The 13,506-nt window shown below is 41.5% G+C and overlaps 1 protein-coding gene across 1 annotated transcript in view; it reads right to left on the bottom strand.

Annotated features, from left to right (window-relative positions):
* LOC147033942 (dedicator of cytokinesis protein 1-like) overlaps window positions 1-13,506 on the bottom strand; it is a 681,090-nt gene that overhangs the window by 338,445 nt on the left and 329,139 nt on the right. Inside the window, exon 27 of the mRNA XM_085873660.1 lies at window positions 4,698-4,793. Coding sequence (XP_085729786.1) covers window positions 4,698-4,793 — 96 coding nt within the window. The remainder of the gene's footprint in view (window positions 1-4,697; window positions 4,794-13,506) is intronic.

The following is a 13,506-nucleotide window of genomic DNA, read 5'->3' as shown; positions in this document are numbered from 1 at the left end:
TTAGTGTGATGAAGGTAGTGTATGTAGAGTCAATTAGTGTGATGAAGGCAGTGTATGTGGGGTCAATTGGTGTGATGAAAGCAGTGAATGTAGAGTCAATTAGTGTGATGAAGTTAGTGTATGTCGGGTCAATTGGTGTGATGAAGACAGTGTATGTAGAGTCAATTGGTGTGATGAAGGCAGTGAATGTAGAGTCAATTAGTGTGATGAAGGTAGTGTATGTAGGGTCAATTGGTGTGATGAAAGCAGTGTATGTAGAGTCAATTAGTGTGATGAAGGTAGTGTATGTAGAGTCAATTAGTGTGATGAAGGCAGTGTATGTAGGGTCAATTGGTGTGATGAAAGCAGTGTATGTAGAGTCAATTAGTGTGATGAAGGTAGTGTATGTAGAGTCAATTGGTGTGATGAAGGCAGTGCATGTAGAGTCAATTGGTGTGATGAAGGTAGTGTATGAAGAATCAATTGGTGTGATGAAGGCAGTGCAAGTAGAGTCAATTGGTGTGATGAAGGTAGTGTATGTAGGGTTAATTGGTGTGATGAAGGCATTGAATGAAGAGGCAATTGGTGTGATGAAGGTAGTGTATGTAGGGTCAATTGGTGTGATGAAGGCATTGAATGAAGAGGCAATTGGTGTGATGAAGGCAGTGTATGTAGAGTCAATTGGTGTGATGAAGGTGGTGTATGTAGGGTCAATTGGTGTGATGAAGGCAGTGAATGAAGTCAATTGGTGTGATGAAGGTAGTGTATGTAGGGTCAATTGATGTGATGAAGGTAGTGTATGTAGGGTCAATTGGTGTGGTGAAGGTAGTGTATGTAGGGTCAATTGGTGTGATGAAGGTAGTGTATGTAGGGTCAATTGGTGTGATGAAGGCAGTGCATGAAGAATCAATTGGTGTGATGAAGGGAGTGTATGAAGAATCAATAAGACATTGGTGTCTTATTGGTGTGATGAAGACAGTGTATGTAGTCAATAGGGTCTAGAGTCCTATGTGTGTATGTAGGGTCGTATGTATGTAGGGTCATGGTCGTGATGTTGAGTGCATGTAGAGTTGATGTGATGAAGGTAGTGCATGTAGAGTCAATTAGTGTGATGAAGGTGTGTATAGGGTTAATTGTATGAAATTAACCTCGCCGGGGCGTCTTACTGTCAATCAATTGGTGTGATGGTGTAACCCTAACAGCCTGGGTCATCTAACAGCCTGTAGATGAACATACACTGTGAAGGTGTGATGAACTTCATCACACCATTGCAATTGGTGTGATGAAGTTCATTGTCCAATCACTACCGAATCAATCAAGGTAGTGCATGAAGAATCAAATCAAGCATGTAGAGTCAATAATGGCAGTGTAGAGTCAATTGGTGTGATGAAGGCAGTGTATGTAGAGTCAATTGGTGTGATGAAGGTAGTGTATGTAGGGTCAATTGGTGTGATGAAGGTAGTGCATGAAGAATCAATTGGTGTGATGAAGGTAGTGCATGAAGAATCAATTGGTGTGATGAAGGTAGTGTATGTCGAGTCAATTGGTGTGATGAAAGCAGTGAATGAAGAGTCAATTGGTGTGATGAAGGTAGTGAATGAAGAGTCAATTGGTGTGATGAAGGCAGTGAATGAAGTCAATTGGTGTGATGAAGGTAGTATATGTAGGGTCAATTGGTGTGATGAAGGCAGTGAATGAAGAGTCAATTGGTGTGATGAAGGCAGTGCATGTAGAGTCAATTGGTGTGATGAAGGTGGTGTATGTGGAGTCAATTGGTGTGATGAAGGGAGTGAATGAAGAGGCAATTGGTGTGATGAAGGCAGTGCATGTTGAGTCAATTGGTGTGATGAAGGTAGTGTATGAAGAATCAATTGTTGTGATGAAGGCAGTGCAAGTAGAGTCAATTGGTGTGATGAAGGCAGTGAATGAAGAGTCAATTGGTGTGATGAAGGTAGTGTATGAAGAATCAATTGGTGTGATGAAGGCAGTGAATGAAGAGTCAATTGGTGTGATGAAGGCAGTGCATGTAGAGTCAATTGGTGTGATGAAGGCAGTGCATGTAGAATCAATTGGTGTGATGAAGGTAGTGTATGAAGAATCAATTGGTGTGATGAAGGCAGTGCAAGTAGAGTCAATTGGTGTGATGAAGGCAGTGAATGAAGAGTCAATTGGTGTGATGAAGGCAGTGTATGTAGAGTCAATTGGTGTGATGAAGGTAGTGTATGTAGAGTCAATTGGTGTGATGAAGGTAGTGTATGTAGGGTCAATTGATGTGATGAAGGTAGTGTATGTAGGGTGAATTGGTGTGATGAAAGCAGGGTATGAAGAGTCAATTGGTGTGATGAAGACAGTGCATGTAGAGTCAATTGGTGTGATGAAGACAGTGAATGTAGAGTCATTTGGTGTGATGAAGGCAGTGAATGTAGAGTCAATTGGTGTGATGAAGGTAGTGCATGAAGAATCAATTGGTGTGATGAAGGGAGTGTATGTAGAGTCAATTAGTGTGATGAAGGTAGTGCATGAAGAATCAATTGGTGTGATGAAGGTAGTGTATGTCGAGGCAATTGGTGTGATGAAAGCAGTGAATGAAGAGGCAATTGGTGTGATGAAGGCAGTGTATGTAGGGTCAATTGATGTGATGAAGGTAGTGTATGTAGGGTCAATTGGTGTGATGAAGGTAGTGTATGTAGAGTCAATTGGTGTGATGAAGGTAGTGTATGTAGGGTCAATTGATGTGATGAAGGTAGTGTATGTAGGGTCAATTGGTGTGATGAAAGCAGGGTATGAAGAGTCAATTGGTGTGATGAAGACAGTGCATGTAGAGTCAATTGCTGTGATGAAGACAGTGAATGTAGAGTCAATTGGTGTGATGAAGGTGGTGCATGAAGAATCAATTGGTGTGATGAAGGCAGTGCATGTAGAGTCAATTGGTGTGATGAAGGTAGTGCATGAAGAATCAATTGTTGTGATGAAGGGAGTGTATGTAGAGTCAATTGGTGTGATGAAGGCAGTGCATGTCGAGTTAATTGGTGTGATGAAGGTAGTGTATGAAGAATCAATTGGTGTGATGAAGGCAGTGCAAGTAGAGTCAATTGGTGTGATGAAGGCAGTGAATGAAGAGTCGATTGGTGTGATGAAGGTCGTGTATGAAGAGGCAATTGGTGTGATGAAGGCAGTGCATGTAGAGTCAATTGGTGTGATGAAGGTAGTGTATGTAAAGTCAATTGGTGTGATGAAGGTAGTGTATGTAGGGTCAATTGGTGTGATGAAGGCAGTGCATGTAGAGTCAATTGGTGTGATGAAGGTAGTGTATGTAGAGTCAATTGGTGTGATGAAGGTAGTGCATGTAGAGTCAGTTGGTGTGATGAAGGTAGTGTATGCAGGGTCAATTGGTGTGATGAAGGGAGTGTATGTAGAGTCAATTGGTGTGATGAAGGTAGTGTATGTAGAGTCAATTGGTGTGATGAAGGTAGTGCATGAAGAATCAATTGGTGTGATGAAGGGAGTGTATGTAGAATCAATTGGTGTGATGAAGGGAGTGTATGTCGAGTCAATTGGTGTGATGAAGGCAGTGTATGAAGAATCAATTGGTCTGATGAAGGCAGTGAATGAAGAGTCAATTGGTGTGATGAAGGTAGTGTATGTAGAGTCAATTGGTGTGATGAAGGTAGTGTATGTAGGGTCAATTGGTGTGATGAAGGCAGTGCATGTAGAGTCAGTTGGTGTGATGAAGGTAGTGTATGCAGGGTCAATTGGTGTGATGAAGGTAGTGTATGCAGGGTCAATTGGTGTGATGAAGGTAGTGTATGTAGGGTCAATTGGTGTGATGAAGGTAGTGTATGTAGGGTCAATTGGTGTGATGAAGGTAGTGCATGAAGAATCAATTGGTGTGATGAAGGGAGTGTATGTAGAGTCAATTGGTGTGATGAAGGCAGTGTATGTTAGTCAATTGGTGTGATGAAGGTAGTGCATGAAGAATCAATTGGTGTGATGAAGGGAGTGTATGTAGAGTCAATTGGTGTGATGAAGGCAGTGTATGTAGAGTCAATTGGTGTGATGAAGGTAGTGCATGAAGAATCAATTGGTGTGATGAAGGTAGTGTATGAAGAATCAATTGGTGTGATGAAGGCAGTGTATGAAGAGTCAATTGGTCTGATGAAGGCAGTGAATGAAGAGGCAATTGGTGTGAGGAAGGGAGTGTATAAAGATGCAATTGGTGTGATGAAGGCAGTGAATGAAGAGGCAATTGGTGTGATGAAGGTAGTGTATGAAGAGGCAATCGGTGTGATGAAGGCAGTGTATGAAGAGTCAATTGGTCTGATGAAGGCAGTGAATGAAGAGTCAATTGGTCTGATGAAGGCAGTGAATGAAGAGGCAATTGGTGTGATGAAGGCAGTGAATGAAGAATCTATGGGTGTGATATTTTATGCGTAAATAATAAATCTATGGCTCCAAAAGGAGTGCCGCATCGTTGGACACACAAAATTATATTCACCTTTGCTCACCTGCCAATATTGGTATTCCATTCGAATGTTCAACATCTAAATACCATCTTGATTCCCTGCCATGAATGTCTGTCTGTTTGTCGATTTATTTGTATATTTATTCTCCAAGATCATAGCCAAGGAGCCCACATTTTGGTTCATCAAACGGAAAGCCAAATCTCTCACACAACATGTGGATAATGTCATGTGCATGTCATGGTAGATGAAACTCACGAATGACTCCGTTCCTCTGTCCATGGCAATGATCGCCTGGTTCAGCGTACGCAGCAAAGTCACCATCACTTCTTGGATGTGTTGATACACATGTCGCTGTGAGGCCAAACAGGAGATTCATGTTAGGCCAACTCCTTGCAGTCATATTCAGCAGGCAGACACAAAACCAATTGATTGTTGATAATAATAATCATTAAAACGTACAAATAAAGGTTCGAGCCACACTCAACAGAAATATTCTCGTTTCACAAAGGCAGTTAAGCCTAGATGTGTTTCTCATGCAAGTAACATGGTAGCATTCGTTGATAGGTAAACAAGAGCATTGACCGATCTCAGGCAGCTAGTCCAGCAACCGAAAGATAAGTGATTCCAAAACATTGGCCAATCAGAGGAAGTGCTCCTCCACTGGACACTTCGATGCTTGTCGGCTGGCAAGAGGCAGTGCTCGTTCATTGACCAATCAGAGGCAGTGCTCATCCATTGGCCAGAGCCAGTGCTCATCCACGAGCCAATCAGATGCATGTCGGCTGGCTCGAGGCAGTGCTCATCCACGAGCCAATCAGGTGCTTGTCGGCTTGCTTGAGGTAGTGCTCATCTACTATGCTTGTCGGCTGGCTGAGGAAGTGCTCATCCACTAGTCATTCAGATGCTTGTCAGCTGGCTCGAGGCAGTGCTCATCTACTATGCTTGTCGGCTGGCAAGATCCAGTGCTCATCCCCGAGCCAATCAGGTGCTTGTCAGCTGGCTAGAGCCAGTGCTCATCCACTAGTCATTCAGATACTTGTCAGCTGGCTCGAGGCAGTGCTCATCTACTATGCTTGTTGGCTGGCTAGAGCCAGTGCTCATCCACGAGCCAATCAGGTGCTTGTCGGCTGGCTTGAGGTAGTGATCATCTACTATGCTTGTCAGCTGGCTGAGGCAGTGTTCATCCACTAGTCATTCAGATGCTTGTCAGCTGGCTCGAGGCAGTGCTCATCCACTAGTCATTCAGATGCTTGTCAGCTGGCTCGAGGCAATGCTCATCCACTAGCCACCCAGATGCTTGTCGGCTGGCTTGAGGCAGTGCTCATTCATTGTCCAATCATAAGCAGTGCTCATCCATTGGCCAATAAGATGTTCCCATCCACTGGTCAATCAGAGGAAGTGCTCATCCACAAGCCACTCAGATGCTTGTCGGCTGTCGAGAGGCAGTGCTCGTTCATTGTCCAATCAGAAGCAGTGCTCTTCCACAAGCCACTCAGATGCTTGTCGGCTGGCGAGAGGCAGTGCTCGTTCATTGTCCAATCAGAAGCAGTGCTCTTCCATTGGCCAATAAGACGTGTTCATCCATTGGTCAATCAGAGGAAGTGCTCATCTACTAACTAATAATGAATGGCGTAACCAAAGACTATACACATCACCTATCTCTTGACATATCAGACTCGTGTAACAACCAACACAAGAAGGTACCAATCCATTGATCCTTGAGAAAAAGCACAAGGCCATCAGTCATTAAGAGACAATGGTTTAAGATTTATCTTGTACAATATGACATATGAGGTACAGTATTTGAAACGACAAAAAGTTAACTTCTTGATAAGGACTTATTTTCACAAACAAAACCTTGACAGTGGTTCATAAACTTGCAATGTCTGAATTGAAGACAAGAAAAAGGATCACGTGAGCCTCTCGTGATTGTGACGTGCAAGTGGTTTTTTTTTAATGTCCAGGAAACAAGCCACGTGATACAACTCTTGCGCAAAAATAGAGATGTATAACAATTCGATAGAATGTCAGGGAGTTGTACAAATGCCACAAAAGGTCATCTCATGCAGACTATTCTCAACAGATGATGAACAAGACAAAGGTGATGTGGCCAATGACTGGTCTGTTATGCTGTTAGTAACCAGTACCTGCTGAAGGGGAAGAAGTCATTAATTATGCCATCCAGATGCACCTGTGAGCGAGTAATCCGTTCACTTTCATTCATTTGCGAGTTTATTGAGAACCCATGAACACGTTCACAACACTGGTCCACCAGAATGTCTCCCAAAATGGAACCGCCTTCCACAAGAAGGTAGCATTTATGGGACAAGGAAGATACTCTGAAGTAGGCTTCAAGGAAAGACCTTCTGATGGTGAGAATTGTAGCTGGCACGTAGCATGACAGTTGCAATTGTGAGACTGCAATTGTGCAGGGTCCAAGATTGATGGCGACAAGAAGTCCACAGGTCAACATGTTGGATAAATCAATCTTTCGATGCTTCATCAAATAGCTTCAATCGATGCTTCATCAAATCTTTCATCAAATAGCTAACGGGACGACTTGGTCTAAAAAATGAGCTTGGGCTCATGGTGGAACCTGTACATAAAGTGCATGCAAGATAGATGTTTGTAGACAATGGTGCACTTTATATTACATGAAATTCAAGGAAATGAGTAGAAGAATCGACAAATAGGTATATATTATGAATAGTTTGAACCTGGGTGCCCAGCACACCATTAGCCGTGAGTTGAGCTGCGAATGTGAAAAACTACTGCTAAACAGGCAATTTCAAGGAATCTTACAAGCCAATCAGGACTGTCTCATAAATAACATAAAATAAAAAGTCCTTTGGAGTTTGGACCATCATGTATAATCACAGCCACAGCCTAGTGCCCACATCCTATATAAACCCTAAACAAGCTTATTTCAATCCACAGCATCACAACAGCCACACAACAAAAGTTAAGTGGTGCTTGCCAACCACAGGTTGGTGAGAGCAAGCGTCCATGGGAGTACAACCCACACCAGCCGACTTTGTCATTAAATAGAGACGAGTCTTTAAAGCACTCGACTAATCGACCGACTCACCATTATACAACTTACTTTTACGTCCAAAAATCAGGTGCAGCATAGTGGAGCACTGAAAATCTACCTGCACTTTACATTGTTTGCACGATATAACTCGTCGATTTGCGTCATTACCCCACGCACGTGAAGCAAAAAGTGGGGTTGAGGAATTGTTTCATGTCTGTCCATCCGTTTGTCTGTCTTATCAGTTTATGATCATAAATTTATGATGGAGGAACAGCTTATTCAAATCAAATGATATATTTTGAACATGAATCGGAAGACAAATCCTTCAGCTTACCACACTTTGGCTTTGAATTCTTCCCACTCACACATTCGCAGAAAGGAGTGAGATAATATTGTTTAATCTGTCTGCCTGCCTGGCAATCAAACAAAATTGAAAATCATTCCAAACAGGAAACCCACTGTTTTTAAGGATGTCATAATGGACACAAACACCAGGCATGAATAACTAATGTAATGTATTAGATAGGGTGATGTAACAGATTGTGGGGTAAAATGGCGGTAAAACCTGGATCAATTTATTTGAACGACTTTTACAATCTTTGTTTTATTTAAGTTTCATTATATACTTGAACAATGAAGAACACAAATCACCTGTCACAATACTTCAAAGAACCTCCAGTTTTGCAGAACAGTAGTTCAATCATGCCTATAATTCACAGACCTGTGTTTGTTTGTTTGTTTGTTTGTTGCACAACTTCTCCTACAGTTGTGGACCGATTATATCCAGACTTACTGCAGAGGATCTGCATGACCCCATTCAATGTATAGGGGTGTTTTTATCTTTGCTGGTGGTCTTGGGGAGAGGGGTCATAAAGGTGGTCTTTGCTGGTGGTCATAAAGACATGATATCTTCATGTTAACAAACTGCCATTTCCGGCAGACGGGCCCTCCGGCTCAACTTCTTTCTGAGGGACAGCACACATATCAATGCCTCATCCTGCCTGCAAGACACCAGGATTCAAACCCAGGCTAGACATAGGGATTCAAACCTAGGCTAGACATCGGGATTCAAACCCATCTCAGAGGCGAGTGTGCCTTCCTCTAAGCCATCCTGCCAGCCTAAGCTTTTTTTTCTGTATTCACACAAGTAATTGCATTTTCTAAAAAGTACATTAAAACTAATACAAATAATCCCCACAACTTTCGAAACTTCTTATGGTAATTATTTTGAAATCTCTTTCATCACCCAGCAACTTTCCAACACTGTATTTCTCTGTTATTGAACCATGATGGTCTCATTCTTACAGGCTCTTTAAATTGCATTATTGAATTGCGCCGAACATTCACTGCAATGTTGGACTCAAGGATTCTCAATGTCCTCTGAACTCCATTCACTTTGTTTGTCTTGTCTGCCAGATATATTTTTTAACAAAACCAATTTATCAATCAATTCTTTCAGAAATGGTTTAAAACTTCCACATTTCAGAGTTTGCTCCCAAAACCAGACACCGACTGGGCATCCTCCGTCGGATGAAGTCTTCCCTTGGCGCATCTCACCTATCCACCTAAAAGGCTTTCATCCGCAACTTGATATAGTACTGCTCTCCCCCTCTGGAATGGCTCCCCTGCCCACATCTTGCTCAGCTTGATGGCATAGAAACCAAGCTCTTTATGATCATAGGAATCTCCCACAATGAGGCTGAATCTATGGGTCTATCATTTTGCCATCACAAACAGGTCGGTGGTCTCTCTGTCTTCTACGACCTCCTTTCTGGACTTGCATTCTCTGCTTTTTCCATGAATTGTCCCCTCCACCCAGGTTTCTGCACGTAGAGGACACATGGTCAAGCATCAACCCCCTTCTGGTGAAACTACCTTAATCCAGGATCACTCATTCATTCCTATTTTTCCCCCACATGTGGAACTAACTTCCACATTCCCTTCAATCTCATTCTCCCCTCCAGGTCTTCAAGACAGCTGTTCCCCACCATCTCAGACAATCACCCATCTAAAACCATGATCTTTTCGAACCCTCAATAATGGCCCCCTCCCCCCCACCCCCTTCCAATTCCTCATCATTCCAAATTTCCTGTTTACCCTCCTGAGAGTTCCCTTCTATAATGATCCTTTCCACCCCATGCATCCTTTCCTGCCTTCCATTCATCCAAACACCTATTGTTTATCGACCTCCAACTGTCTTGGCCTTGAACTCTGCTGTTGGTGTTTCTACCCTCTCTCTCTTCGGCTCCTTTTGTCCTGTTACATCCTGATTCGTTCAGTGTACTCGCTCCTCCACAAGCTTCGACTATGTATACTAAAATAAAGTTCAGAAATTTGAAAGAGCATGCCTTTTGTAAATCAAAGTTGAATTTTTTTCATAAATTTTCCAGTCAATGATGGGAGCGTGGCTGGAACTTTGTGTTCGAAAAGAGAGTTTTCCCCAAAACTGTCACTCTTGGAAATGTCCTTCGATTGCAAGGAAATGTCGTGACTCCTTTGTCACCTGTCACCTGGCGGTTATTTTTTCATTCAACTTACATTTGATAAGCTGTCAAAATGATTTGTAAGCAATCACAGTTTAACTTTGACTTCAATGGAGGTGTGATTTATGAAGCATCCACACCTTGATAGAAATGTATCAGAAACAAAAACCCGTCCTCAGATTACATGTGCAAGAAATGAATGTGGAGCGAGAATTTACACATGTATAAATCACTATGTTGTATAATTTATATTCGATCTTTAGTGTAAAATAACTTGTTTGGCTAATTCGCATTTTCATGTTCCACTGAGAAATGCATAGATATTCTGGATCTACATTGTATGATGGATGTACAGATATACCATATGTACAGTGTAATGTACAGAATATTAGTAGTTTTGCAGTGTACAGATCTACATGGTAATAATAGATTCAGTAAACCTAATTTGAAATGGTCAATTTGGTCAATTTTGGACACATGATTAAGTAAATGCTAAAGCAGAAATTCTTCGATATATTTTATAATTTTGATGTTTTTATTACCTCCGCCACCTAAGGTGGACGGACGGAAGTTATGTTTTTACCCGTTTGTCTGTGAGCAGGACATCTCAAAAAGATACACACGGATTTGGACGAAACTTGGTGGACAGGTTCGTTTTGTGACAAGGAGGAATTGTTTCGATTTTGGTGGAAAACCAAATCCAGAGACAATAATTTTTTAAGTGATTCTTCACAATTGAAAGATGGAGCCAAAATTACGTGTAGCACAATATTTCAAAAAAATTATGGACCGATTATGACAAAACTTGGTGGGTGAGTTGGTTTGGTGACAAGAACAAATCAATTAGATTTTGATTAAGGTCCGGATCCAGAATCCACCTATCAATGAGATACGAAACATAAACTGTTCAACCTGGCGGAAATACGCACTCTGCCGCGTGCCATTCTCGTTACTTTAGTCGGTATTGATTGTTTTGGTGTTCAAGAGAGAGTGAGTGGTGACCATTGAAAATGGTGATTATTTTTTATCAATAATTTTCTTATCATGTCTGGTGCTGTATAATGTTACATTCGTTATCATGTATGTCTAGTGATACAAAATCACCTTGAATTATTAAGGAAAATGTCTAACAGAATAATGATAAGGTTACATTGGATGACCTTCGGGCACAAATGAAGGACATGGACCCACGTCTGACTCAACTTCAGGTCGTGGACCAATTGCTCAGAGAGGCTGTGGGATTAACTGGTCAAAACGGTGAGGATGAATGTATCCCTGATGATGATCTGAACAGCCATTAAATAGATTTGCCAATCAATGACACTTAAAGTCACAAGCTGTTGGTTGTTTCACGAGTAATTTGAATGTTTATTTGTTTCAGAATGTTGTGTGAAAGTGTAGCACAATTTAACGGAATTTTTCAGATGTCTCAAATTACATCACCTCATGATTATATTGCTAATTAGAATTGGAGCTTGACAATTGAGAGGCAGCATGTGTCATTAATTCTTATCAATTTTGTCATACAGTTCTCAAGGTTTTAAACCTGGAACCAAGGACATCATTCATCTCAATATTTCAGATCACACCATCTACATGTACAAGGCATTCACACAGCAGTCATCATCTTGCATACATTAACTCTGCATTTGTATATTGCACAATGAGCTGGGATATGTGTGCAGCCCCTCGGGGAAAATCGATTTAAAATGCCCCTTTAAAGGAGGAAGCATAGACCCTGCCATTCTGCAAAACTTTCTCCAGGCCTCACATAAGTATTGCACAAACCTTTCCTTGAACATTTTTCTTAAACACCTTTTTTGTACAGAAAATCTCAGCTCATGGATGAGTGAGGAGACAGAGGGCAAAAAAAAGGAAACAAACTGTCAGTGGGGCTCACAGTTTGACACAGGCAAGATAATGAATTAACAAGAAAATATATGAGAGAGAGCAAGAGTTGGGAAGGAAACACAGCTACCTGCAAGTAAGAGGGCTGGATTAGACAGGGTTAATGTGGGTAGAAAAGATAATGTGTGGTGATGGAGGATGACATGAAAGAGTGGTGTGCTACTTGATTGAAGCCCTGGAGGGAAGAGAGGAATTGAATAGCCTCGGGAAGGTGCTTCGGGAGAAAAAAGGAACAAAAGAATGGAGGTGTGCAACAAGACTTGATTTGGGAACTTGGGAGCCTTTATCCTTTGTAGTCATTTAGCAACCTGTCCCAGCTGACTTCATTAATGTGGAAAATATTCAAATAAAACCTCAGTGTGTTAGCAATAGGAATTTATGTATTATCGAAGTTGTTTTGGTGAAAGTTACATTTAGTGGAGGCTTTATTACAGTAGTTATAACAAAACACTGTACCTCTGAAATTGTCATTTTGATTACACCAATTATGTGCCAGATGATTGATGATTTGACATAGAAAGTTCTACCTCTCGTGGATTGTGTTAAACCGGCTCATGATGTCAGAAGTGGTGGGAGGCATACTGTGGTTACTTATGCAAACAATGATGGAGAAAATGCCCATAAAATAAGCTGGGTCTTAGCGTGGTTTAAGAGGTCCAATTGTCTATACCAAATAAATTATGTACTGTAGCCCCAACTGTACAAAATATATTCTTGCTGTGATCCCATCACAAGGATGAGCTGATCATTAAGCACTTGCAATTGTGACAATAAATTATCTGTTCATAAAGTTTCACTGTTTACCATGGATGCACACAGAAGCAAGGACAAAGTAACAAAATAAAAACATTAAAACTAGAAGGGCACTTGGTAGAGCGCATACCTCCGCCACCTAATGCCTGATCCACAAGAACATATCGGGCCCAATACATTTTTGAAATATCATGCTATACATTACTATATCGTTTTTGGCCCAATCTCTCAATGGTAAAGAATCATTTTTAAAATTCTAGTAGTCGGATCCAGATCCGGATCTTCACCAAAATTTAATTCGTTCATCTGTGCGACACATCGAACCTGTCCGAAAAATTTCATCCGGATCCGTGCACAATTTTTTGAGATATCCTGTACACAAACAGACAAAGGAACAGACAGACAGACAAACAGACAGAAAGGGGTGAAAACATAACCTCTTTCAAGGCGCTGTCACACCTTGACGTTTTAGCCAGCAATGGCAACGTATAAAAATGTATGTAAAACGTTGGCGTACGCTGAAATTTTGATGTTTTTTTTAAGTTTTGGACGCATTCATAACGAGTTGGACGTATGCATAACGTATTAGTATCGTACACTGAACGTTTTAATCACATATAGATAACTTATACCCACGAATGCTGAGCGTGTTGTCGGCGTTCACAACCTATGCCCAACGATAGTCTAACATATGCATAGCGCGCTGCACGTATCGCCGACAATCACGTGGCGTAGCCTGTTAAAAAGCTGCCGCTCGCCGATTCAAATCATAACCGCCTGAGAATTGGAAGTGTCAACATCGCAGTCACACCTTGACAATTTAGCCAGCGTATGCCGACCAATGAAAAATGTGTCTAAAACGCTGGCACAAGTCGAATACGTTATG

This window comes from Eptatretus burgeri, chromosome 1 (genome assembly GCF_056783735.1).
Source record: "Eptatretus burgeri isolate ZD-2024b chromosome 1, Ebu_testis_v1, whole genome shotgun sequence".
Taxonomy (NCBI): domain Eukaryota; kingdom Metazoa; phylum Chordata; class Myxini; order Myxiniformes; family Myxinidae; genus Eptatretus; species Eptatretus burgeri.
The sequence above is the reverse complement of the archived record's forward strand: the minus strand, read 5'-3'. Positions and strand labels throughout refer to the sequence as shown.